Consider the following 26244-nt stretch of genomic DNA (forward strand, 5'->3'; position numbering starts at 1 on the left):
GGAGATGGAAGCCTTTTGTAAACCAACATTGCACCAACACATTAAAAAGTTGGGCAATCTACTACAGAAATATATATACATACATATGACTGATTTCTAATATTAGGTCAATATAAGTCAAATCCACAATTTATTTTACTAGGCAAGTCAGTTAAGAACAAATTCTTAATTACAGTGACGGCCTACCCCGGACGACGATGGGCCAATTGTGCGCCGCTCTATGCGACTCCCAATTACGGCCGGATGTGATAACCAGGGACGCATCTTGCACTGAGATGCAGTGTCTTAGACCGCCGCGCCACTCGGGAGCCCACTATCTAGGAACATTGAAGAACAAACCCCTCATGTAAAAATGTTTCACTTAGTCATTGGAAATGATCCTTGCATGGCAGTAAATACGTCTGCCCCAATGGCCTTTTCCTACTCTTTTGGTCCAATCAGCTTCCCGCTCTACCAGACGTTGTGGGGGCGACCAATCAGATTGCCAGGCTCGCCTGTCTGCGAATAACTTCTACCCAAACCGGACAGGATTTTGTCTGCATGTATGTTTTATTAGAAACTTTACCGATAAAAATGTGACACAGCAAACTAATAGAAATACGCTGTGTTGTGTTAACGTGAGTATAGTATACACAAATCGAAACATTGCATCCGCATATTTTCCAGAAAGGGTGTTTCGCTGGATGTAGGCTATGCACTGCTGGCGGCCAGATGTCGAATTATCCGGCGTTTCCTACATTTTACCGGGATGGTCATTTTACAGGCTTGAAATTCCATTGTAAAAGAGCAGTTTGGAATAGACAAGGGACCAAAGCATTTTCACAAGAACCGAGTCGCAGAAATATGTTGCGTAAAGTGCTTTCGTTATTTGTGTTGTGCTGTCTGGGGCTGATGGAACAGACACCTTCCGTGGCTTCAACCGGCGCGGTGCCCAGTGCTACAAGAACTTTGGTATGGGGTTCTGGACTCGAAGCAAATATTGTCCTTCCAGCTCGTTTCTTTTACATACAGACTGTGGACAGCTCGGGGAGAAAGTAAGTATGTCGCTATTCTTCAAGGAAGCCTACCAGACGATACAAAGCGGCTAGCTAGCTGCCGATGGCATGGCCAGTGGACACAATGTAGCAGTGGAATCGTAAAACCACACGTGAATTATGATAGAAAGTGCAGATAAAGTAGAACTGGACGCTTACATCACTGAACACATTTAATGACTGTGTTTCCCAAGGGTTGGAGATAGATAGTATTCGGGGATAACACTCATTGAACACATCGTTGTGGCACCTCTGCCTCTGGGGGAGTTTCCTCCTCCACAGTTGTCATTGTTGTTTTGGGTGTTTACTCACGAGGTTCACTTTTGGCCTACATAATTGTAACCGACAGTCATTTAACAGTTTTAAATGCATATATCACCTGGAGTTTAAACTACAGATAGGCCTGTAGTGCCTTCAGAAAGTATTCACACCCCTTGACCTTTTCCCCCATTTGTTGTTGCAGCCTGGATTCGATTTAGATTATTTATTTTTTTGTTACTGGCCTACACACAATACCCCATAATGTCGAAGTGGAATTATGTTTACAAATGATTTATTGAGTGAATAAGTATTCAACCCCATTGTTATGGCAAGCCTAAATAAGTTCATGAGTTCCAAGTCACAGAAGTTGCAGGGACACACCCTGTGTGCAATAATAGTGTTAAACATGATTTTTTTCTGACAACCTGATCTCTGTACCCCACACATACAATTATCTGTAAGTCGAGCAATGAATTTCAAACACAGATTCAACCACAAAGACCAGGGAGGTTTTCCAATGCCTCGCAAATAAAGGCACCTATTTGTAGATGGGTTAAAAATAAAAAAGCAGACATTGAATATCCCTTTGACCATGGTGAAATTATTCATTACACTTCGGATGGTGTATCAATACACCCAGTCACTACAAAGTTAGCGGCATCCTTCCAAACTCAGTTGCTGGAGAGGAAGGAAACTGCTCAGGGATTTCAACTTGAGGCCAATGGTGATGTTAAAGTTTAATGGCTGGGGAAACTGAGGATGGATCGACAACATTAGTTACTCCACAATATTAAGTGAACAGAAGGAAACCTGTACAGAATAAAAATATTCCAAAACATGCATCCTGTTTGCAACAAAGTAATACTGCAAAGAATGTGGCAAAGCAATTAACTTTTTGTCCTGAATACAAAGTGTTATGTTTGGGGAAAATACAACACATTACTGAGCACCATTCTCCATATTTTCAAGCATAGTGGTGGCTGCATCATATTATGGGTATGCTTGTAATTGTTAAGGACTGGGGAGTTTTTCAGGATAAAAAATGATCGGAATGGAGCTAAGCACCCGCAAAATCCTAGAGGAAAACCTGGTTTAGTCTGCTTTCCATCAGAAACTGAGAGATAAATTCACCTTTCAGCAAGACAATAACCTTAAACACAAGGCCAAATCTTAAATAGAATTGCATACCAAGAAGACAGTGAATGTTCAATGAGTGTCAGAATTAGAGTTTTGACTTAAATCTGCTTGAAAATCTATGGCAAGACGTGAAAGTGGTTGTCTAGCAATGATCAACAACCAATTTAACAGAACCTGAATGTTTTTAAAGAATAATTGGCAAATATTGCACAATCCAAATGTGAAAAGCTGTTAGACTTACCCAGAAAGACTCACAGCTGTAATCACCGCCAAAGAGGATTCTAACATGTATTGACTTAGGAAGTGAAATTCTTATCTAATCAAGATATATTAGTGTTTTATTTTTTATGATTTCTTTTTTTAAATGTTAGATTTTTTTTCTTTTTCACATTGACATTAGAGTATTTTGTGTAGATCATTGACAATTAAATACATTTTAATCCAACTTTAACAACAAAATGTGGAAAAAGTCAAGGGGTGTGAGTACTTTTCTGAAGGCGCTGCAATCAGATTTGTTGACACTATTGTGATCATATGATGACCATCAGCTCAGCCAAATATAATCTGCTCAGCTCATAGGCCTACATGTTGTTTCCCTCGTGCTTGTATATGTCGCTGTGTACGCCATTCAGTTTCACATCATCCCCCGGAGAGAACACATTCGAGGTGAAGATCGTGTCCCCAGTGGAACAGTTCACTAGAATCTGGGTGCAGGTTCTAGATCGCAGAGATGGCTCCTTTCTGGTGCGGTACAGGATGTATGCCAGCTACACAGACCTACACATCCACATACTGCTCAATGACAAGCACGTTACGAAGTCCCCATTCATTCTGAAAGGTAAACCAACTAACTCACTCTTTCTGTCTCCCTTTCTCTTCATCTCTCTTTCTCTACCTCACTCTCTCGTTCTCTCTGTCTTTGTCAATTCAATTCAAAAGGCTTCATTGGGATGGAAAGTGTTACCACATACAGTGCATTCGGAAAATATTCAGACCCCTTTTTTTCTACAGTTTGTTACGTCAACAATCTACACACAATACCCCATAATGACAAAGCGAAAACAGGTTTTTAGAAATTTTAGCAAATGTATTAAAACCAAAAAAACATACCTTATTTACATAAGTATTCAGACCCTTTGATATGGGACTCGAAATTGAGCTCAGGTGCATCCTGTTTCCATTGATCATCCTTGAGATGATTCTACAACTTGATTTGAGTCCACCTGTGGTCAATTTAATTGATTGGACATGATTTGGAAAGACACACACCTGTCTATATAAGGTCCCACAGTTGACAGTGCATGTCAGACCAAAAACCAAGGTATGAGGTCGAAGGGATTGTCCGTAGAGCTCCGAGACAGGATTGTGTCGAGGCACAGATTTGGGCACGGGTACTAAAATATTTCTGCAAGGTCCCCAAGAACACAGTGGCCTCCATCCTTCCTTCTTAAATGGAAGAAGTTTGGAACCACCAAGACTCTTCCTAGAACTGGCTGTCCGGCCAAACTGAGCAATCGGGGAAGAAGGGCCTTGGTCAGAGAGGTGACCAAGAACCCAATGGTCACTTTGACAGAGCTCCAGAGTTCCTAGGTGGAGATGGGAGAACCTTCCAGAAGGACAACCATCTCTGCATCACTCCACCAATCAGGCCTTTATGGTAGAGTGGCCAGACGGAAGCCACTCCTCAGTTAAAGGCACGACAGCCCGCTTGCAGTTTGCCAAAAGGCACCTAAAGGACTCTGACCATGAGAAACAAGATTCTCTGGTCTGATTAAACCAAGATTGAACTCTTTAGCCTGAATGCCAAGCATCACGTCTGGAGGAAACCTGGCACCATCCTTACAGTGACGCATGGTGGTGGCAGCATCGTGTTGTGGGGATGTTTTTCAGAGGCAGGGACTGGCTAGACTAATCAGGATCGAGGGAAAGATGAACGGAGCAAAGTACAGAGTTCCTTGATGAAAACCTGCTCCAGAGCGCTCAGGACCTCAGACTGGGGCGAAGGTTCATCTTACAACAGGACAATGACAGTGACCCCACACAGCCAAGACAACGCAGGAGTGGCTTCGGGACAAGTCTCTGAATATTCTTGAGTGGGCCAGACGGAGCCCGGACTTGAACCCGATGGAACATCTCTGGAGAGACCTGAAAATAGCTGTGCAGCGACGTTCCCAATCCAACCTGACAGAGCTTGACAGGATCTGCAGAGAAGAATGGGAGAAACTCACCAAATACAGGTGTGCCAAGTAGAGGTCGACCGATTAATTGGAATGGCCGATTTAATTAGGGCCGATTTCAAGTTTTCATAACAATCGGTAATCCGCATTTTTGGACACCGATTATGGCCGATTACATTGCACTCCACGAGGAGACTGCGTGGCAGGCTGACTACCTGTTATGCGATTGCAGCAAGGAGCCAAGGTAAGGTGCTAGCTAGCATTAAACTTATGAAAAACAATCAATATTAACATAATCACTAGTTAACTACGCATGGTTGATGATATTACTAGTTTATCTACAGTGAGGGAAAAAAGTATTTGATCCCCTGCTGATTTTGTACGTTTGCATACTGACAAAGAAATGATCAGTCTATAATTTTAATGCTAGGTTTATTTGAACAGTGAGAGACAGAATAACAACAAAAGAATCCAGAAAAACACATGTCAAAAATGTTATAAATTGATTTGCATTTTAATGAGGGAAATAAGTATTTGACCCCTCTGCAAAACATGGCTTAGTACTTGGTGGCAAAACCCTTGTTGGCAATCACAGAGGTCAGATGTTTCTTGTAGTTGGCCACCAGGTTTGCACACATCTCAGGAGGGATTTTGTCCCACTCCTCTTTGCAGATCTTCTCCAAGTCATTAGGGTTTCGAGGCTGACGTTTGGCATCTCGAACCTTCAGCTCCCTCCACAGATTTTCTATGGGATTACGGTCTGGAGACTGGCTAGGCCACTCCAGGACCTTAATGTGCTTCTTCTTGAGCCACTCCTTTGTTGCCTTGGCTGTGTGTTTTGGGTCATTGTCATGCTGGAATACCCATACACGACCCATTTTCAATGCCCTGGCTGAGGGAAGGAGGTTCTCACCCAAGATTTGACGGTACATGGCCCCGTCCATCGTCCCTTTGATGCGGTGAAGTTGTCCTGTCCCCTTTGCAGAAAAACACCCCCAAAGCATAATGTTTCCACCTCCATGTTTGACGGTGGGGATGGTGTTCTTGGGGTCATAGGCAGCATTCCTCCTCCTCCAAACACGGCGAGTTGGGTTGATGCCAAAGAGCTCCATTTTGGTCTCATCTGACCACAACACTTTCACCCAGTTGTCCTCTGAATCATTCAGATGTTCATTGGCAAACTTCAGATGGGCATGTATATGTGCTTTCTTGAGCAGGGGGACCTTGCGGGCGCTGCAGGATTTCAGTCCTTCACGGCGTAGTGTGTTACCAATTTGTTTTCTTGGTGACTATGGTCCCAGCTGCCTTGAGATCATTGACAAGATCCTCCCGTGTAGTTCTGGGCTGATTCCTCACTGTACTCATGATCATTGCGCCTCCACGAGTTGAGATCTTGCATGGAGCCCCAGGCTGAGGGAGATTGACAGTTCTTTTGTGTTTCTTCCATTTGCGAATAATCGCACCAACTGTTGTCACCTTCTCACCAAGCTGCTTGGCGATGGTCTTGTAGCCCATTCCAGCCTTGTGTAGGTCTACAATCTTGTCTCTGACATCCTAGGAGAGCTCTTTGGTCTTGGCCATTGTGGAGAGTTTGGAATCTGAATGATTGATTGCTTCTGTGGACAGGTGTCTTTTATACAGGTAACAAGCTGAGATTAGGAGCACTCCCTTTAAGATTGTGCTCCTAATTTCAGCTCGTTACCTGTATAAAAGACACCTGGGAGCCAGAAATCTTTCTGATTGAGAGGGGGTCAAATACTTATTTCCCTCATTAAAATGCAAATCAATTTCTAACATTTTTGACATGCGTTTTTCTGGATTTTTTTGTTGTTGTTATTCTGTGTCTCACTGTTCAAATAAACCTACCACTAAAATTATAGACTGATCCTTTTTTTTTCAGTGGGCAAACGTACAAAATCAGCAGGGGATCAAATACTTTTTTCCCTCACTGTAGCTTGTCCTGCGTTGCATATTATCGATGCAGTGCCTGTTAATTTTTCATTGAATCACAACCTACTTAGCAAAAACGGCTGATTTAACAAGCGCGTTCGCGAAAAAAGCACTGTTGTTGCACCAATGTGCACCTAACCATAAACATCAATGCCTTTCTTAAAATCAATACTCAAGTATATATTCTTAAACCTGCATATTTAGTTTATATTGCCTGCTAACATTGATTTTATTTTAACTAGGGAAATTGTATCACTTCTCTTGCGTTCTGTGCAAGCAGAGTCAGGGTATATGCAGCATTTTGGGCCGCCTGGCTCATTGCGAACTGTGTGAAGACCATTTCTTCCTAACGAAGACCGTAAATTAATTTGCTAGAATTGTACATAATTATGACATAACATTGAAGGTTGTGCAATGTAACAGCAATATTTAGACTTAGGGATGCCACCCGTTCGATAAAATACGGAACGGTTCCGTATTTCACTGAAAGAATAAACGTTTTCTTTTCGAAATGATAGTTTCCGGATTTGACCATATTAATGACCTAAGGCTCGTATTTCTGTGTGTTATTATATTATAATTAAGTCTATGATTTGATAGAGCAGTCTGACTGAGCGGTGGTAGGCAGCAGCAGGCTCGTAAGCATTCATTAAAACAGCACTTTCCTGCATTTGCCAGCAGCTCTTCGCTGTGCTTCAAGCATTGCGCTGTTTATGACTTCAAGCCGATCAACTCCTGAGATTAAGCTGGCAATTCTAAAGTGCCTATAAGGACATCCAATAGTCAAAGGTATATGAAATACAAATGGTATAGAGAGAAATAGTTTTATAATTCCTATAATAACTACAACTTAACTTCTTACCTGGGAATATTGAAGACTCATGTTAAAAGGAACCACCAGCTTTCATATGTTCTGAGCAAGGAACTTAAACGTTAGCTTTTTTACATGGCACATATTGCACTTTACTTTCTTCTCCAACACTTTGTTTTTGCATTATTTAAACCAAATTGAACATATTTCATTATTTATTTGAGACTAAATTGATTTTATTGATGATGTATTATATTAAGTTAAAATAAGTGTTCATTCAGTATTGTTGTCATTGTGTGTGTTATATATATATATATATATATATATCTGCCGATTTAATCGGTATCGGCTTTTTTTTGGTCCTCCAATAATTGGTATCGGCGTTAAATCATAATCGGTCGACCTCTAGTGCCAAGCCCCATACCCAAGAAGACTTCAGGCTGTAATCGCTGCCAAAGGTGCTTCAAAAAAGTACTGAGTAAAGGTTCTGAATACTTATGTAAATTTGATATTTCATTATTTATTTATATATACATTTGCAAAAATGTCTAAACCTGTTTTTGCTTTGTCATTGTGGGGTATTGTCTGTAGATAGATGAGGGGAAAAAACATTTACATTTATTTTAGAATAAGGCTGTAAAAAGCAAACATATAGACATATCAAATCAATGATGACACAGATAATAATAGGAACAATTGTAATAACAATTATCAGGACAAATATAGTAGTAAATGAATGAGGACAATATTTACTTGGTGAGAAAGACACAGGTAGCAATGTTATTGTCCTGGTTGTTTGTTCCACATGCTGTCCCTCCGCGTGTGGCGGGAAGCTACATTTGTTTTGAAACTTAGTGGCAAGAAAAACCCTTTGGAAACCCTTTGGAATTACCTGGATATCTGCATAAATTGGTCATCAAATTTGATCTGATCTTCATCTAAGTCACAACAATAGACAAACATAGTATGCTTAAACTTATAACACACAAATTGTATTTTTCATGTCTATATTGAATATATAATTTAAACATTCAGTGTAGGTTGTAAAAAGTATGTGAACCCCTATGGTAATGACTTCTCCCAAAGCTAATTGGAGTCAGGTCAGGAGTCAGCTAACCTGGAGTCCAATCAATGAAATGAGATTGGAGATGTTGGTTAGAGCTGCCTTGCCCTATAAAAAACACTCAGAAAATTTGAGTTTCTCTGGAACATGCTAACATCTCTGTTGACGAGTCTATGATACGTAAAACACTAAACAAGAATGGTGTTCATGGGAGGACACCACGGAAGAAGCCACTGCTGTCTAAAAAAAACATGGCTGCACGTGTGAAGTTAGCAAATGTATACCTGGATGTCAACGCTACTGGCAAAATATTCTGTGGGCAGATGAAACTACAGTTGAGTTGTTTGGAAGGAACACAACACTATGTGTGGAGAAAAAAAAGGCACAGCACACCAACATCAAAACCTCATCCCAACTGTAAAGTTTGGTGGAGGGAGAGTCATGTTTTGTGGCTGGTTTGCTGCCTCAGGGCCTGGACAGCTTGCTATCATCGCGGAAAAATTCCCAAGTTTATCAAGACATTTTGCAGGAGAATGTTAGGTTTATCTGTCCGCCAATTGAAGCTCATCAGAAGTTTGACCCAACAGGACAACGATCCAAAACACAGAAGTAAATCATCAACAGAATAGCTTCAACAGAAGAAAATACGCCTTCTGGAGTGGCCCAGTCAGAGTCCTGACCTCAACCCGATTGAGATGCTGTAGCATGACCTCGAGAGTGCAGTTCACACCAGACATCCCAAGAATATTGCTGAACTGAAACAGTTTTGTAAAGAGCAATGGTCCAAAATTCCTCCTGACCGTTGTGCAGGTCTGCTCCGCAACTACAGAAAACGTTTGGTTAAGGTTATTGCTGGCGGTCCACCAGTTATTAAATCCCAAGGGTTCACATACTTTTCCCACCCTGCACTGTGAATGTTTACACGGTGTGTTCAATAAAGACATGAAAACATATAATTGTTTGTGTTATTAGTTTAAGCAGACTTTCTATTGTTGTGACCTAGATGAAGATCAGATCAAATTTTATGACCAATTTGTGCAGAAATCTAGGTATTTCCAAAGGTTTCACATACTTTTTCTTTCCACTGTATATGGCACAGAGGGGTTTTTTCTCCCAATAGATTTATCTTTTCTGTTTTTGTTTCAAAACCTTTTATTTGTTTTCATTTTGGGGAAGAAAATTGCCTGGAAGTCTGCATAGTTCTCGCAGTGTAGGAGAAAGTAGAGCTCTGTCTCGACCTCCTCTCTGAGGGCGGAGTGAGCACAGCCTGTCCTCTGTGGGTAGCCAGATCTACCTGCGACAGCTGGTTTCTATGGCCAGGCTGTGCTCAATGAGTCTGTACAAAGCCAGTGTTTTTCTCAGATAGTCTGCCACCGTGTACTGTCAGGTTTTAGAGCCAAATATCATTTAAGTTAGATATTTTGTGGTATATTTTCCCAATAAGGTGATATACTTAGCCTTCACTAGTTTTTGTAATGATTATAACATTTGGTGGCTCTTTCAATATTAATCAGAAGAGGGAATTGCTCTGCATGCGTGGTTTGCAGTTTCTCTGTCCTCTGAGGATGTTCTTACAGAATTCCGCATGCAGGGTTTGTCGATGCTTTGTACGCCGACCCCACGCTTCACTGCCATATAATGCAATTGGTTCTATTATTGAATCTAATATTTCCCAATTGTAATTGGTATGTCTAATTTTTATAGATTTGTTTTAATGGCATAGAAAGCCCTCCTTGCTTTGTCTCTCACTTCATTCACGGCCAGGTTGAAGTTTCCTGTGGAGCTCATTTTTGTTGTTGTCCCAAGTAGGTGTGTTTGTGTGTAGGAGTGGAGCCCAGTTAAAAAAGTAGATGGCTTTCCCTGACATCTGGACCTTTTCTGGAATATCATAAGAGTGACTGTCAGTGCCCAGGTCTGACTGGACTGTTGCAGATGATCTACTTGCTGCTGTAGTTCCTATTTTCTGGATGACTGCACTACCAGATCATCTGCATAAAGGAGGAATGTTTTTTTTCCTTCTTCTGTGTTAAGCATGAGACTGGGGGCTGTTGATTGCTCAAGTGTTTTTGGCAAATGAATTTATATAAATAATAAGTAGGCAAGTTGTTTCTGTGTTTTACTCCACGCCCTTGGGAAAATAAATGTGTGTTTATCTCACATTTTGACTGCACGTTTTGTTGCTTGTGTACATTGATTTGATGACATGGGTTTTTCCACCTACCACTTTCAATACATTTTATTAAAATGCCTTCATGCTAAATTTAATCAAATAGTTTTTGGAAATCTACAAAAACATTGTTTTAGTTTTGCATGTTTATCAGTTAGGGTGTGTAGGGTATAAATATGGTCTGATGTTCAATCATTTGGTAGGAATCCAATGGAACTTTTGCTCAGGACATCTTTGTTGACTGAGAGAGTGCAGTAATCAGCTGTTCATGATGGCGCAGAATATTTCCCCCGGGTTGCAGTTGGCGCAAATGCCACGACAATTGTTTGGGTCAAATTTGAAATAGAATTGGTGTTATTAGTCCTTGGTTCCAGACACCAGAGAAACTGTATTTCTCTCTGTGAGACACTACTGCATCTATAATGCTTCATGAGGGTCATCTAAACTTTCTATGCTCCCTTCTCCACCCACTCTCTTTAGGTCCAGTGTACCATGATGGTTGTGACTGTCCCCAGCCCAGTGGTTCTGTGTGGAAGGAGGACATGCAGTGCCCTGTGTCCTTCCCCCAAATAGAGCAGGACCTTGCCCTGTTCCCCAGGGTGGACCCAGACCGCAACGCCCTGGAGGTGCCCCAGCGTTTCGGACAGAGACAGAGCCTCTGCCACTACACAGTCAAAGACAACAAGGTATATGGTAGACCAGGACCCATGTTCAAAAAGCATACCCGAGTGCTGATCTAGAGTCAGGTCCCCCCCCCCCCCTCCATATAATTGTATTCATTTTGATTCTAAAAAGCTAAACTGGTCAAATATCATCACTCGTATTTCTGAGACTTTTTGTGAATATGGGACCAGGTGGCGTGGCCATTTCCAGTCATAAAAATGGACTTATTGTAAAGGTTGAAGACACCTGAGTCCCATTTTTATTAGACACCTGTACCGTGTTGAACAACCAGGTAGTATTGTTAAGCCCCCCCCCCCCAATAATTCTGGAAGACCGCGAATCATGGTACCTGTAATCATACTATTACATACAAACAGGTGTCAGTCAAAATGTTGTAAATTTGAATCCGACTATACAGTTGTCAGTTGAAATGTAGATTTGAATCCCACTATACTTCAAAAGCTGGGATTTGATACATCTCTAACACCCACTAACTGGATATGCTTCATCTCTTGCTTGAACCGTATTCCATACCCAAACTACAATAGGCATGTTCTGGATATATCCCCTTTTCTTGTTTCCTCACACAATGCTGCATAAACACCGCAATCCAGTGTGAGTGTGTGTCACTCCAGTGACGTCACACTGCCCTGGTAAGCGGTGGCGGTAGGCTTTATGCAGTGAGGTTGTGGTGAGCTGCAAGAGGTCAGCAGCAGTTCCCACTCACTTCTGTGGTCATCTGGAATTACACACTAGCTCAGTTGATTCTACATCTACATAAATGTGAGCTTCCCAAGAGATGTTGATTCCACCACTGTTATGATTACAGCCAGTATTAACAATGTAATCAGAATTTTTTTCTAACTTTTATCATGAGCAATTTCTGTCCATCCAGGGCTGCTGCACTGCAGCTTGACCATGTGCTCGTCTGAACTGTGTGCGACGCGTGCTGTCTGCGGGAGGGTTGAGAATTAGAGCGGGAGACAATTTTCCATTTGTTTGCTGTAACACATGGACGATAAAGTTAATATTCTATTCTATATTTCCACCCTGAGGTCTACATTAAGACACTAGGGGAGCATGTGGGATTCAGGATCTTCATGGATGCCTTCCTCCTCTCGCTAACCAGAAAGGTGAGTTCTTGAAAATGAAGTTAAAGGACCATGTGGAGTTGATGAACATCAACAGCTTGCGCTAACTGTCTTGCTGACCTTATCTAGTTAGCTCATTTTATTTGTTTCCGTTATATTTGAATTTTTTTTTGCTACACCATATTCACAAGATTAGCTGGATTGGAGCTGGATTTTTCATACGCTTTGATTTAGGGAAAACTACCACAGATGGAAACCACTGGCCTATCGTTGACTTCGCCATCTCTTGTTATCTCAAGTTTTGGCATCTTCCGTAAATTGTAGCCCCGAGTCCGCCATAGATATAGTTAAAAAGGAATAAGATGAAGCTCCTGTAATATCGATAACTATTGAAAGATCGCCCATATGTGTTTTTCTACAGTGGCAAGAAAAAGTATGTGAACCCTTTGGAATGATCTGGATTTCTGTATAAATTGGCCATAAAATTGGATCTGATCATCTAAGTCACAACAACGGACAAACACAGTGTGCTTCAACTAATAACACACTAATTATTGTATTTGTCTTGTCTATATTGAATACATCATTTTAAACATTCACAGTGTAGGCTGGGAAAAGTATGTGAACCCCTAGGCTAATGACTTCTCTAAAAGCTAATTGGAGTCAGGTCAGGAGTCAGCTAACCTGGAGTCCAATCAATGAAACGAGATTGGAGATGTTGGTTAGAGCTGCCTTGCCCTATAAAAAAACACTCACAAAATTTGAGTTTGCTATTCACAAGAAGCATTGTCTGATGTGAACCATGCCTCAAACAAAAAATATCTCAGAAGACCCTAGATTAAGAATTGTTGACTTGCATAAAGCTGGAAAGAGTTACAAAAGTATCTCTAAAAGCCTTGATGTTCATCAGTCCACGGTAAGACAAATTGTCTATAAATGGAGAAAGTTCAGCACTGTTGCAACTCTCCTTATGAATGGTCGTCCTGCAATGACTGCAAGAGCACAGTGCAGAATGCTCAATGAGGTTAACAAGAATCCTAGAGTGTCAGCTAAAGACTTACAGAGATCTCTGGAACATGCTAACGTCTCTGTTGGCGAGTCTATGATACGTAAAACACTAAACAAGAATGGTGTTCATGGGAGGACACCACGGGAAGAAGCCACTGCTGTCCAAAAAAAACATGGCTGCACGTCTGAAGTTCACAAAAGAGCACCTGGATGTTCTACCGCGCTACTGGCAAAATATTCTGTGGACAGATGAAACTACAGGTGAGTTGTTTGGAAGGAACACACAACACTGTGGAGAAAAAAAGGCACAGCACACCAACATCAAAACCTCATCCCAACTGTAAAGTATGGTGGAGGGAGCATCATGGTTTGGGGCTGCTTTGCTGCTTCAGGGCCTGGACAGCTTGCTATCATCGGCAGAAAAATTAATTCCCAAGTTTATCAAGACATTTTGCAGGAGAATGTTAGGCTATCTGTCCCCCAATTGAAGCTCATCAGAAGTTTGGTGATGCAACATTACAACGACCCAAAACACAAAGTAAATCAACAACAGAATGGCTTCAACAAAAGAAAATACGCCTTCTGGAGTGGCCCAGTCAGAGTCCAGACCTCAACCCGATTGAGATGCTGTGGCATGACCTCGAGAGCAGTTCACACCAGACATCCCAAGAATATTGCTGAACTGAAATAGTTCTGTAAAGAGGAATTGTCCAAAATTCCTCCTGACCGTTCTGCAAGTCTGATACGCAACTACAGAAAATGTTTGGTTAAGGTTATTGCTGCCAAAGGAGGGTCAACCAGTTATTAAATCCAAGGGTTCACATACTTTTCCCACCCTGCACTGTGAATGTTTACACAGTGTATTCAATAAAGACATGAAAACATATAATTGTTTGTTTGTTATTAGTTTAAGCAGACTGTGACTAACTATCATACTTTGACTAAAACGATGACATCTTGACTTAAATCGTTGTGCAACATCATGGGGTAAGCTCTGGCCATCTTTCAGCTCCGAAAAGTGGATTTCTATTGGTGTGGGCGTTTTTAACATTCATGACCATTTACTTTGGAATAGGAAGTCCTTGTTGAGCCACTATTGAAAGACAAAGGCCCGTTAAAGGCTGATCGGAAATGGAGGTTTCGCTTGCCCCTATCAGATTCCTTCACATCCGCAATCACCGACGTGGTGGGAGATAATGGAAGGTGTTGGGGTTGATTCTAGGGTTATTTGTCCCCGTGGCCACTAGATGGCACTGTGGACTCATGAAGATCACAGCCTAGGGCATTTCTGTAAAGAATATATGTCAACTTCATTTATAAAGGCTGTGTTATTTATCAGGGTATACTGGGGGGTGAATTTAGATGCAGAGATGTTTATTTTTTAAAGAGGTTGTGTAGAACAGAGCAGAAGACATTTCCGTTGTTCGCTGCAACATGGACAATAATGTTATGTTTTGTAGGCAACGTATATTCTAAGCCCAGTATCTTCTCTCTCGCTCGTCCTGCTCTGTCTCTCTCTTCTCCTCTCTCTCCTTCTGTCTTCTCTGTCTCTATCTCTCTCGCTGTGCGGTCAGGTAGTGATGTATGTTCTAAGCCCAGTGTCTCCTCTCTCGCTCCCTGTGCGGTCAGGTGCGGGTCCCAGATCTAGAGTTCTTTGTGAACCTGGGGGACTGGCCCCTGGAGAAGAGGAGGCCCTCAGAGAGGCTCCACCCCATCTTCTCCTGGTGCGGCTCCAATGACACCCGCGACATCGTTATGCCAACCTATGACCTCACCGAGTCGGTCCTGGAGACCATGGGAAGGCAAGCACCACTGTTGCTCTCCTCATTTATCTCTGTGTGTCATCCATTATACACAGGTGCAAGTGATGCTACAGCCAAAATATTTTGTTTTTCAGAATGTACTATTATGATAGTGTATTTGATCCGAAGGGAAATGTGCGCTGGACAAATAATATAATCCAAAATAGAATAATGGGGCCCACACACTCAACTGGTTAGTGACAGCATTTTAAGAACATTATCTTTATCAGGTCTGTGTGCTAGCGAATTGTGTCTGTTGTTTCTCTTCCGATGAGCAGAGTGAGGTTGGACATGATGTCGGTCCAGGCCAATACAGGGCCTCCGTGGAGGGAGAAGAACGCCACAGCGTTCTGGAGGGGGCGGGACAGTCGCAAGGAGCGCCTGGAGCTGGTGAAGCTGGCCAGGGCTCACCCCGACATGGTGGATGCAGCCTTTACCAACTTCTTCTTCTTCAAACACGATGAGAGCCTCTACGGACCGCTGGTCAAACACGTCTCCTTCTTTGACTTCTTCAAGGTGAGATGGATGTGGTGTAGGCAGAAAAAGTATCCAGTCTCTGCAGATGAGACAGACTCACTCCCAGGCTAGGTGTATCATCAATTAGACACCTCGCTGCTTTGGGGTAGGTAATGATAAAGTTTGGGTTGATTTCTGGTGTTATCATATTTGGCAATATATTTAATTTATAAGTCCATAATTAGAAAATGTACACGTTGATAATTTTTACTATTTTAGCGGTGACATTTGACTACATTTTATTTAATGGGGCAGATAATTGCTTGTAAAACAAAAAGAACAAGGGACGAGACTTGTAAAAATGAGAACGGTTTGGAGGAGACTTTATGCCAGAGATAAAAAGTAGATTTTAATAGTTCATTTTACAAGACAATATGCACATGGCAACGCATGAAAACGAGAGGCCAGTAAAGTGCTTTCCAGTCATAAAGCCAACAAATAAAAACATTGCAGCCTGCAGGTAGAAAATATTCTGATTTAAAATAAATATCCTATTAATCACATTGGCTACTCATGGCCTGTCTGCAAGGAACTAGAAACATTGTATAAACTATTAACTTGGGTCCAGCCTGAAGCTTAAACTAGCAAACTTGCAACATTGTATGTAATATTCTGGGCCCTCGGTTTCCCAAGCCAGTGAGCTCGGAAACAGAACAGATGTTGTGTATTTTTCACAAGGTATAAGAGCTCATCAGGTAAACCTATTTTATGATGTTTCCTCTGGATCAGAGCATGACATTTTTCCCTTTCGCGCTGAGTGGTTATTGAAAGAGCTGGAAAGATTTTTCAAATACATTGAGGAACTATTGTCATTCTCAATGGCTGTAAAACAGACTTTGTTTGCTTGCTGTTTGAGGTGAAGACATTACTTTGAGAAGTGCCTACATTTGCGCTCAGGCCAGGTAGCCTATAGGCCTACTTCCATGCATAATCAGGTATGCGTCTTTCCTTACGCCTCGATCACACCGATAGTATATTTGCACAAAATGTGACGCAGCATCATCTGGATATGTGTGCAACAAAAGTTCAACGTTCACCTTCTGCTACCATTTCTGTCAAGCCGTCTACACATAGTTTGACGCGTATGTTCGATAAATCCAACGTATGCACCACACAGAACGCACTGCAACTGCCTCTGCAACTCAATGCTGCGAGGCAAACGCAGCGTTCCATTGGAAATGAATGTACTTCTGGTGTACCAAAATGCAATGCTGTCGGTGTGATCGAGGCATTACTCAACATTGACAGTTGCGCTCCAAACAAAAGACTGACTAAATTGTCAAAACTTGTAAGTGGAATGAAATTTACCAAAACTAACAGTCAAGGAAAACATTTCACACAATTAAGTTATGAAGCAATGAATGTGCAGGAGAGAACACATTCTGGAGAGAGATTTAGCACTGTGCCATCCACGTGGCTCCGCGATGGATTACTCTCATCCTCTGCAATGGATTAGTTCACTGAGATGGGCGCGACAGGTATCAGAGGGGTATCTCGTGTGCCATAAAAAAACAAATATATATTTGCTACTGCTTGCCAAAAAAAACTACTTGGTCAACTAACAGCCTATTGACCAAACAATTGACCAGTCGACTAATTGGGGTCAACACTACTGGACTTCATTTAAAATGGAGATTCTCCATTGAGTTTGCTTTTTAGTCCAGGACTAGGCTTATTCTGTATCAGGTTAACCAATCCCTTGAATCCCACAGGAAATAGGTCAGGAACAAGCATATACACCCCAGAAGATTTTATTTGAAAATGGAACTGAACAGTCTCACCACCCCACCTCTATCTCCTCTGACAGTACAAGTACCAGATCAACATAGATGGCACGGTGGCAGCCTACAGACTGCCCTACCTGCTGGCTGGGGACAGTGTGGTGCTGAAGCAGGACTCTGGTTACTATGAACACTTCTACAGCCAGCTCAGACCCTGGGAACACTACATCCCCATCAGAGCAGACCTGGCTGACCTGCAGGACAAGATCCATTGGGCCCGTGAGCAAGATGAGGAGGTGATGAGGATGATTGATGAATACGCTGTTGGATTTGTAATGCACTTCAAAGTTTCAAATATATTGGGGGAACATACAGTATGTAGGCACACATTTTTTCCCATTCTGTTCAAAAGCTCAGTATGATCTCGCTCTTCCAGGCAAGAAAAATCGCAGTAGCTGGTCAACAATTTGCCCGAAATCATCTGATGGGGGACAGTATATTCTGTTACTACTACAAACTCTTCCAGGTAACATTTCACTTTACACTACGACTACATTTATTTAGCTCTACATACTGTATACAGTCAAGATTCAGACATGCACACTTGAAATTAGAGCTGTATTTAATAAGTAAGTGAAGAGTGTGCCTTTGTGGAGAAACTTGAGAACCTGGATAACCGACGGTAGTAGGTATAGATAGGGCTGTGGCGGTAGGGCATTTTTGTCAGCTGGTGATTGTCAAGCAAATAACTGCCGGTCTCACGGTAATTGGCCGTTGATTAACGTAAACACATTTGGCATCTCCTGGCTTCCACACACTGATGCAGACCTTTGGAACATCTACATTTTAAAAAGTCTAATAAATCCATGTAATATCGCCTACACCATCACAATAAACCCATTTATTTATTTTAGACAGGTCTAAAGAAACATGACATGAAGAAAATGTAGTATTTCAGAAGGACAGAATAGCATTGTCTGAGTTGTCCTTATGTTAGGTCCTGATCTGGCTATGCCATATGGCTGTGGGCTGCACTAGTTCATTTAGCAGACTAGATTTGCGTAGAGTTCCATGGCATTATTTTATGTTATTTGATAGTATGAAGAATATAATTGAACATAGCTGAATAAAATGGAAAGAATATTTTCAACAAATGATTTGAGGGAGTGCACATGAGCTGTTAACAAAGAAACAGGTACTCGTATATGCTTCATTTAGAGTTATTTATGTAATTTTAGTTGTGATACAAATGTTGGGCTATATGTTTAGATTTTTATACATTCTAAGGCTGCATGATGCGACTCAAATGATGATTTGACCAAAGTTTTTTTGGCGCGGGCTTTACACACTATATCAGTCTCTCATTCACAATTTAACAAGCACTTGATAATGCCTCTATTTCCCAATGGCATCCCCTTTGTGTGGCCGTAATGCCCCTTAAAACAATCCATGCCTTTTGCGGCCAGTGACCGTGCCCTTGGGCTGAATATAATAATTATAATTCCCTTATCCCGACTGCGTGCTCCGAAGCACCTCTCACTCACATGGCTCTCCGTCATGTGATCGGGTCTTTCTCACAGGCTACAAGTGAAGACAGACACTTCATGGATGCAACTGCGCGCATCCTTATCCAATTTCGAGGCGCATATTGAAGATCTTGGAAGAACTGTTCACACTTACTTTTTGTCACCCAATAAAATGAGTAGGCCTAATTAAGCTGGGCATCATTCACAAGTGATATGCTAATATTGTCACCCATCAGACTATCCTTGATTTAATCTAGTCTTTACTAGATAATATGTGTGAAATTTGTTTTCATTTAGAATGTACCATTATCATGCTCCTGTGACGAAACAGGGCAGGGAAAAAAAGACATGTAATCTATGCACTTAAATAGCGAATGAGGACACTTTTCCCATGGTTCATTTCCATGCCAGCCAGATAGGCTATACTCCTGTTGTAAAGAGAAGCAATGTGCTTAATATTAGGAAAGTTGAGAAATAAATATCGTAAGCCTATAGAAAGCTGATGGGATCCTCCTCCTTTTAATAGAGGCCATCACTCTGTTTTCTCAGGAAATTGCATAGCCTATAGAAATGTTACGCAACATGAGCTCATGGGCTCTCATGAAGTGTTTGATTAGATTTTCGATTTCATTTGCATTGTAGGCTATGTGACCATTAGCAGCATTAGAGTTTGGAGAAGCCAAATTACTGTGACTTAACTGTCACATGGAATTTGACTGGCGTCATGACTCGTGACCGCCGGTGGGGCTGTAATACGGTCACCGTAACAGCCCTAGGTACACACACTTGTTGCATTGTTGGTTTTAAAGAACTAGATGTTGAATGTGTGCCTAGTGTTTCATGCACCCTTGTTATCATCATCATCATCATCAGCTTGCGTATCTCATCTCTTATCTTCCCATCTCTACCGCTCACTTTTATACCCACACTTCAAGGACAGTAGTTACTCGTACAGAGGCCAGGTATTCCTAGGTCGGGCTACTCCTCAGCTGTGACACTGACACGTCAGGGCTCAACCCTCAACTTTCACCTTGGCTAGGGCAGAATAGAAGGGCCCACCTATTGGAATGACACTTGGGTGGGTGACCCCCCGGCTAGAATAGGGCGTCATTGAACCATTCCATGGTACGCCTCCAAAGAGTGAATTTAATTCAGAGTATTGAGTTCAAGTTAACATCATGATAACCAAGCTTCCCATCCATGTGTCTGGGTCGTCACGGTAAAGAACTGTGTCTGGCTGACAAGGAAGAGATTTTTTGCCACTGGATCTCGTTTTGTGACTTGTGTGTCTTTGCACTGTCAACAGTGAGGTTTTGCATGCTCAGTTCAGACCCTACACGTGTTGCTGTTTTATAATGGTGGTATATGCTGACCTTGAAGAAGCAGTGGAGTCCCTTTTAAGCATGTGTACCTTCAACAATTTCTTTGGCTCTGGTTGTTTTTCAATGTGGTTTTACATGTTCCTCAATTTGGATTGCTTCTAATGTTACTATCCTCCCTCCCAGCCCTTAGAAGAACATGTAATTATAATGTAGTAATGTCAGTCAAATGCAATACATGTTTATCAATGTCTATTTTATTCATGAGAATATACTTTTTGTATTTATTTTACTGACAACTATAGATAGCCTCGATGTACATTTTAGTCATTTAGCAGACACTCCTATCCAGAGCGACTTACAGTAGTGAGTGCATACGTTTTCTTACTCTTTCGTTCTGGTCCCCTGTGGGAATCAAACCCACAACCCTGGCGTTGCAAATTCTTCCAACTGAGCCATACAGATGGGAGATGTTTTTCCCTTTGCACTCTTTCAAACATAAAAAGTGTACCTGTGTGTTTCATCCAATGCCACATTTACAAACACATTTCTGAATCGGATGCGTGAAGAGCACTAACCCAAACCACCACCACCTGCCTCCAGCCTTGGTCCACTTCTGAGCCCACAGGTCAGGAGGGTCATGGGGCATCATGAAGAGCCATGGCCCCTCCCTGTGTTTTTTTTTCTGGGAAAGGAACACTGGCCCAGGGACATAATGGTGATGTGTCTCTCCCTGAAGTGCTTTATTGGAGCTCATAACCCAGCCGTTGCAGAAATGAATGTTTAAACGGACAACTTCCTGTCTTCACAAAAGATATCAGCCATAAAGACAGGTGTGTTTTATGAGGGATAGTGGTGGAGGTCAACAAAGTTGGGGCTACCTGTGTTCCTTGTTGGAAACCGAATGAATGTGCACATTTTACCTTCTCATCTTGCGTACATATTACATAACTGGATTAGGTCAATTTAAATCTAAGGCAGTTCATTCTGAAAGTGATTATAAATATTCTTTTTTTAAATAGATACTAAACTCAGGGGAAAAAAAGAAACGTCCTCTTACTGTCAACTGCGTTTATTTTCAGCAAACTTAACATGTGTAAATATTTGTATGAACATAAGATTCAACAACTGAGACAAACTGAACAACTTCCACAGACATGGGACTAACATAAATGGAATAATGTGTCCCTGAACAAAGGAGAGTCAAAAGTAACAGTCAGTATATGCATTAAGTACTGCAGTGCATTTCCTCCTCATGTACTGCATCAGATTTGCCAGTTCTTGCTGTGAGATATTACCCCACTCTTCCACCAAGGCACCTGCAAGTTCCTGGACATTTCTGGGGGGGAATGGCCCTAGCCCTCACACTCCGATCCAACAGGTCCCAGATGTGCTCAATGGGATTGCGATCCGGGCTCTTCGCTGGCCATGGCAGAACACTGACATTCCTGTCTTGCAGGAAATCGCTCACAGAACGAGCAGTATGGCTGGTAGCATTGTCATGCTGGAGGGTCATGTCAGAATGAGCCTGCAGGAATGGTACCACATGAGGGAGGAGGATGTCTTCCCTGTAACACAGCATTGAGATTGCTTGCAATGACGACAAACTCTGTCCGATGATGCTGTGACACACCGCCCCAGACCATGACGGACCCTCCACCTCCAAATCGATCCCGCTCCAGAGTACAGGCCTTGGTGTAACGCTCATTCCTTCGACGATATATATGCGAATCCGACCATCACCCCTGGTGAGACAGAACCGCAACTTGTCAGCGAAGAGCACTTTTTGCCAGTCCTGTCTGGTCCAGCGATGGTGGGTTTGTGCCAATAGGCGATGTTGTTGCCGGTGATGTCTGGTGAGGCCCTGCCTTACAACAGGCCTACAAGCCCTCAGTCCAGCCTCTCTCAGCCTATTGCGGACAGTATGAGCACTGATGGAGGGATTGTGCGTTCCTGGTGTAACTCGGGCAGTTGTTGTTGCCATCCTGTACCTGTCCCGCAGGTGTGATGTTCGGCTGTACCGATCCTGTGCAGGTGTTGTTACAGGTGGTCTGCCACTGCGAAGATGATCAGCTGTCCGTCCTGTCTCCCTGTAGCGCTGTCTTAGGCGCCTCACAGTACGGACATTGCAATTTATTGCCCTGGCCACATCTGCAGTCCTCATGCCTCCTTGCACGCAGATGAGCAGGGACCATGGACATCTTTCTTTTGGTGTTTTTCAGAGTCAGTAGAAAGGCCTCTTTAGTGTCCTAATTTTTCATAACTGTGACCTTAATTGCCTACCGTCTGTAAGCTGTTAGTGTCTTAACAACCGTTCCATAGGTGCATGTTCATTAATTGTTTATGGTTCATTGAACAAGCATGGGAAACAGTGTTTAAACCCTTTACAATGAAGATCTGTGAAGTTTAGATTTTTACGAATTATCTTTGAAAGACAGGGTCCTGAAAAAGGGACGTCACTTTTTTTGTTGAGTTTTTCTTTTCAGTTTATTGAAAACCAATGTCCTCCTTTCAATTATTGAACTGATATGCTTTCAATTCGAGTTGACCCCTACCCTGTTACATACATATGAATCTGAACGCGTAGTATGAAGTTGAACTTTTGTGTATCATTGTTTTGCTACTTGAATGACAGGATTGTGGGATAGGTTTTTTTCATCTCCAAAATAGCACTAATATTTCAACACCTGTGAGTTATGATGATAGGTAGTGAATGATGGGGCCATGACAAGGTGGTGTCATGACAAAGCGATATTTGTCAAAGTTTTCTTATTTTCATCATCTCTTTAATATATACACTACCATTCAAAAGTTTGGGGTCACTTAGAAATGTCCTTGTTTTTGAAAGAAGAGCACATTTTCTGTCCAATTTAAAATTACGTCTAATTGATCAGAAATACAGTGTAGACGTTGTAAATGACTATTGTAGCTGGAAATGGCAGATTTTGTTTTATGGAATATCTACATAGGCGTAAAGTGGCCCATTATCAGCAACCATCACGCCTGTGTTCCAATGGCACGTTGTGTTAGCTAATCCAAGTTAATCATTTTAAAAGGCTAATTGATCATTACAAAACCCTTTTGCAATTATGTTAGCACAGCTGAAAACTGTTGTGCTGATTTAAAGAAGCAATAAAACTGGCCTTCTTTAGACTAGTTGAGTATCTGGAGAATCAGCATTTGTGGGTTCGATTACAGGCTCAAAATGGCTAGAAACAAATATACTTTCTTCTGAAACTCGTCAGTCTATTCTTGTTCTGAGAAATGAAGGCTATTCCATGCGAGAAATTGCCAAGAAACTGAAGATCTCGTACAACTCCCTTCCCAGAACATTGGCCAGTCTGTGATATGGCTTTTTCTTTGCAACTCTACCTAGAAGGCCAGCATCCCAGATTCGCCTCTTCACTGTTGACTTTGAGACTGGTGTTTTGCAGGTACTATTTAATTAAGCTGCCAGTTGAGGACTTGTGAGGTGTCTGTTTTTCAAACTAGACACTAATGTACTTGTCCTCTTGCTCAGTTGTGCACCGGGGCCTCCCACTCTTTCTATTCTGGTTAGAGCCAGTTTGCGCTGTTCTGTGATGGGACTAGTACACAGCGTTGTACGAGATCTTCAGTTTCTTGGCAGTTTCTTGCATGGAATAGCCGTCATTTCTCAGAACAAGAATAGACTGACAAATTTAAGAAAAAAGTTATTCGTTTCTGGCCGTTTTGAGCCTGTAATTGAACCCACAAATGCTGATGCTCCAGATACTCAACTAGTCTAAAGAAGGCCAGTTTATATTGCTTCTTTAACCAGGACAACAGTTTTCAGCTGTGCTAACATAATTGCAAAATGGTTTTCTAATGATCAATTAGCCTTTTAAAATGATAAACCAGTATTATCTAACATAACGTGCCATTGGAACACAGGAGTGATGGTTGCTGATAATGGGCCTCTGTACGCCTATGCAGATATCACATAAAAAATCTGCCCTTTCCAGCTACAATAGTCATTTACAACATTAACAATGTCTACACTGTATTTCTGATCAATTTGATGTTATTTTAATGGACCAAAAATGTGTTCTTCTTTCAAAAACAAGGACATATCTAAGTGACCCCAAACTTTTGAATGGTAGTGTGTGTAATATATCATTGTTTTTTTTAAATCCCCATGTTTCTCTATTTCTGTTGACCAGGAGTATGCCAAGTTGCAGGTGACTGAGCCTAAGATCAGAGAGGGCATGGAACGGGTCGAGCAGCCCACTGATGACCTCTTCCCATGCTCCTGCCACAGGACACCACAGGTAAGCATCAAGACACAAGCTAATTTCTCTATTACAGCACATAGGGAGGAAAATGGAAGCAGGAATGTTTGCACAAGGGATTGCATCCTAGCTCTGATCCCACTGCAGTCAACCTTGAACTGGGCTATCAGTGTTTTGACAACAGGAGATTCTGATATAGGATAGAGCTGGGACTATAAACACAAAATTATTGGCAAATCACATTTTTATTTGTCACATGCTTCGTAGACAACCGGTGTAGACTGACAGTGAAATGCTCACTTATGGGTCCATTTCCAACAATGCAGAGTTAAAGATAAAACATAAATAGTGACACAAGGAATAAATACACAGTGAACATTGCTATATATAGGGAGTAGAAAATAACATACTGTATGTATAGGTAGGTGTAAAGTGACTATGCAACAGGTTAGATAATGGACAGTAGCAGCAGATGCAGCATATGTGGTGAGTATGAAAGTGTGTGTGGCGTCAGTATGCCTTGTGTGTGTGTGTGTGTGGGCGTATGTAGTGTGTGTTGGGTCGTGAGTGTGTGGGTAGAGTCAATTGTGTCTGCGTAGAGTTAGTGCAAAAAAGGGTCAATGCAGGTAGTCTGGGTAGATGTTGGTTCCAGACTTGGTGCATTGGTACCTCTTGTCATGCGGTAGTAGATCAGGAAAAAAATTAAGGAAAATCACGTTTTGACTGCACTGCTCCTGTAATATCATACACACATCGTCCTATTCTTCTGAATTGATCAATTCAGGCAATTTATCGCGATATAGACACTTGTCCGTATTGCCCAACTCTAATGCAGTATATGATAATCTGCCCCCTATGTCTACAATGCTAAAGGAATGTCCCTGCCAGTGTCTTTTTACAGGCTGCTGTCTGTCAAAGGTGACATGAAAACAGATCTTTGGCAAAGGGATATTCAATCAACTGATTGGATTCATATAATACGTTTGACAAAATGCATTTGCCACAGAGCTAAATGTTATCTTAGCCTATGCTAAATCCCCCTAAGCTGGTTTTATATCAGTCCAAACATATCATAAATGTTATGTTGCAAATAACACACTACTCTATCGATCTTTTTAAGTCTTTTTTTGTAATACACATGCGGATGGATCGAAGATTCCGAGGGAACAGATTCATTGAATTGGAAAAGCTTTATGGCATTGCATGGTTTTTATAACAGTTTTTTTTTGACAAACGTATGACTTTTATGACACTAACATCAACCCTGCCCTGCATATGAAGTTTGACATTGATTTTTTTTTATGTTTGCTTTTCAGGTCAAGGATGAATTATGATTTGTCCGCTGTTCAATTATAAAACAATCACATTTTTATCTGATGTTTCTGTGCTGTAAAATGTTTTTTTGGGGGGGCCAAAATGTGAATTGTGGGCTTGTCAGTCACCCTAACCATACATGATTGTTAGTTTCCACATGTTTATAATAAATATTTTTTCATTGTATGTTAACACTTGTTGTGTTCTTTTCTTCCTTCGATATATGCACACACCATATCACAGGTTAAAGTTATACACAATAGAAGCATGTAAAGACAAACACACAGATGTTAGTTGATTATATGATAGACCCATTGTATTGTTTTCCTTGTTAGACTTCCATGTAATAGCCCTATAGATTTGTGGAACTGATAGCTTTAAGGAAATGGGCAAAGTGCCTCTCTGACAGTAGTCTACATCCTATGAGGCATATT

General features: G+C 41.6%; 1 protein-coding gene across 1 annotated transcript; it reads left to right on the forward strand.

Annotated features, from left to right (window-relative positions):
• Positions 1-472: 472 nt before the first annotated feature.
• poglut2 (protein O-glucosyltransferase 2) lies at positions 473-26002 on the forward strand. Its single transcript, XM_014163995.2, has 10 exons — positions 473-1034; positions 3065-3270; positions 11081-11286; positions 12319-12396; positions 14992-15164; positions 15443-15680; positions 17488-17697; positions 17838-17927; positions 24428-24535; positions 25813-26002. The coding sequence occupies exons 1-10, from the start codon at positions 712-714 to the stop codon at positions 25828-25830; spliced, it is 1650 nt and encodes a 549-aa protein (XP_014019470.2). The 5' UTR covers positions 473-711; the 3' UTR covers positions 25831-26002.
• The last annotated feature ends 242 nt before the right edge of the window (positions 26003-26244 follow it).

This window comes from Salmo salar, chromosome ssa21 (genome assembly GCF_905237065.1).
Source record: "Salmo salar chromosome ssa21, Ssal_v3.1, whole genome shotgun sequence".
NCBI lineage: Eukaryota > Metazoa > Chordata > Actinopteri > Salmoniformes > Salmonidae > Salmo > Salmo salar.

Coding starts and splice junctions, on each gene's coding strand:
- poglut2 (XM_014163995.2), top strand. CDS start 712: ATGTCGAATTATCCGGCGTTTCCTACATTTTACCGGGATGGTCATTTT. Junction 11,287..12,318: donor ACACAGTCAAAGACAACAAG/GTATATGGTAGA, acceptor TTCCACCCTGAG/GTCTACATTAAGACACTAGG. Junction 15,165..15,442: donor GTCCTGGAGACCATGGGAAG/GCAAGCACCACT, acceptor TCCGATGAGCAG/AGTGAGGTTGGACATGATGT.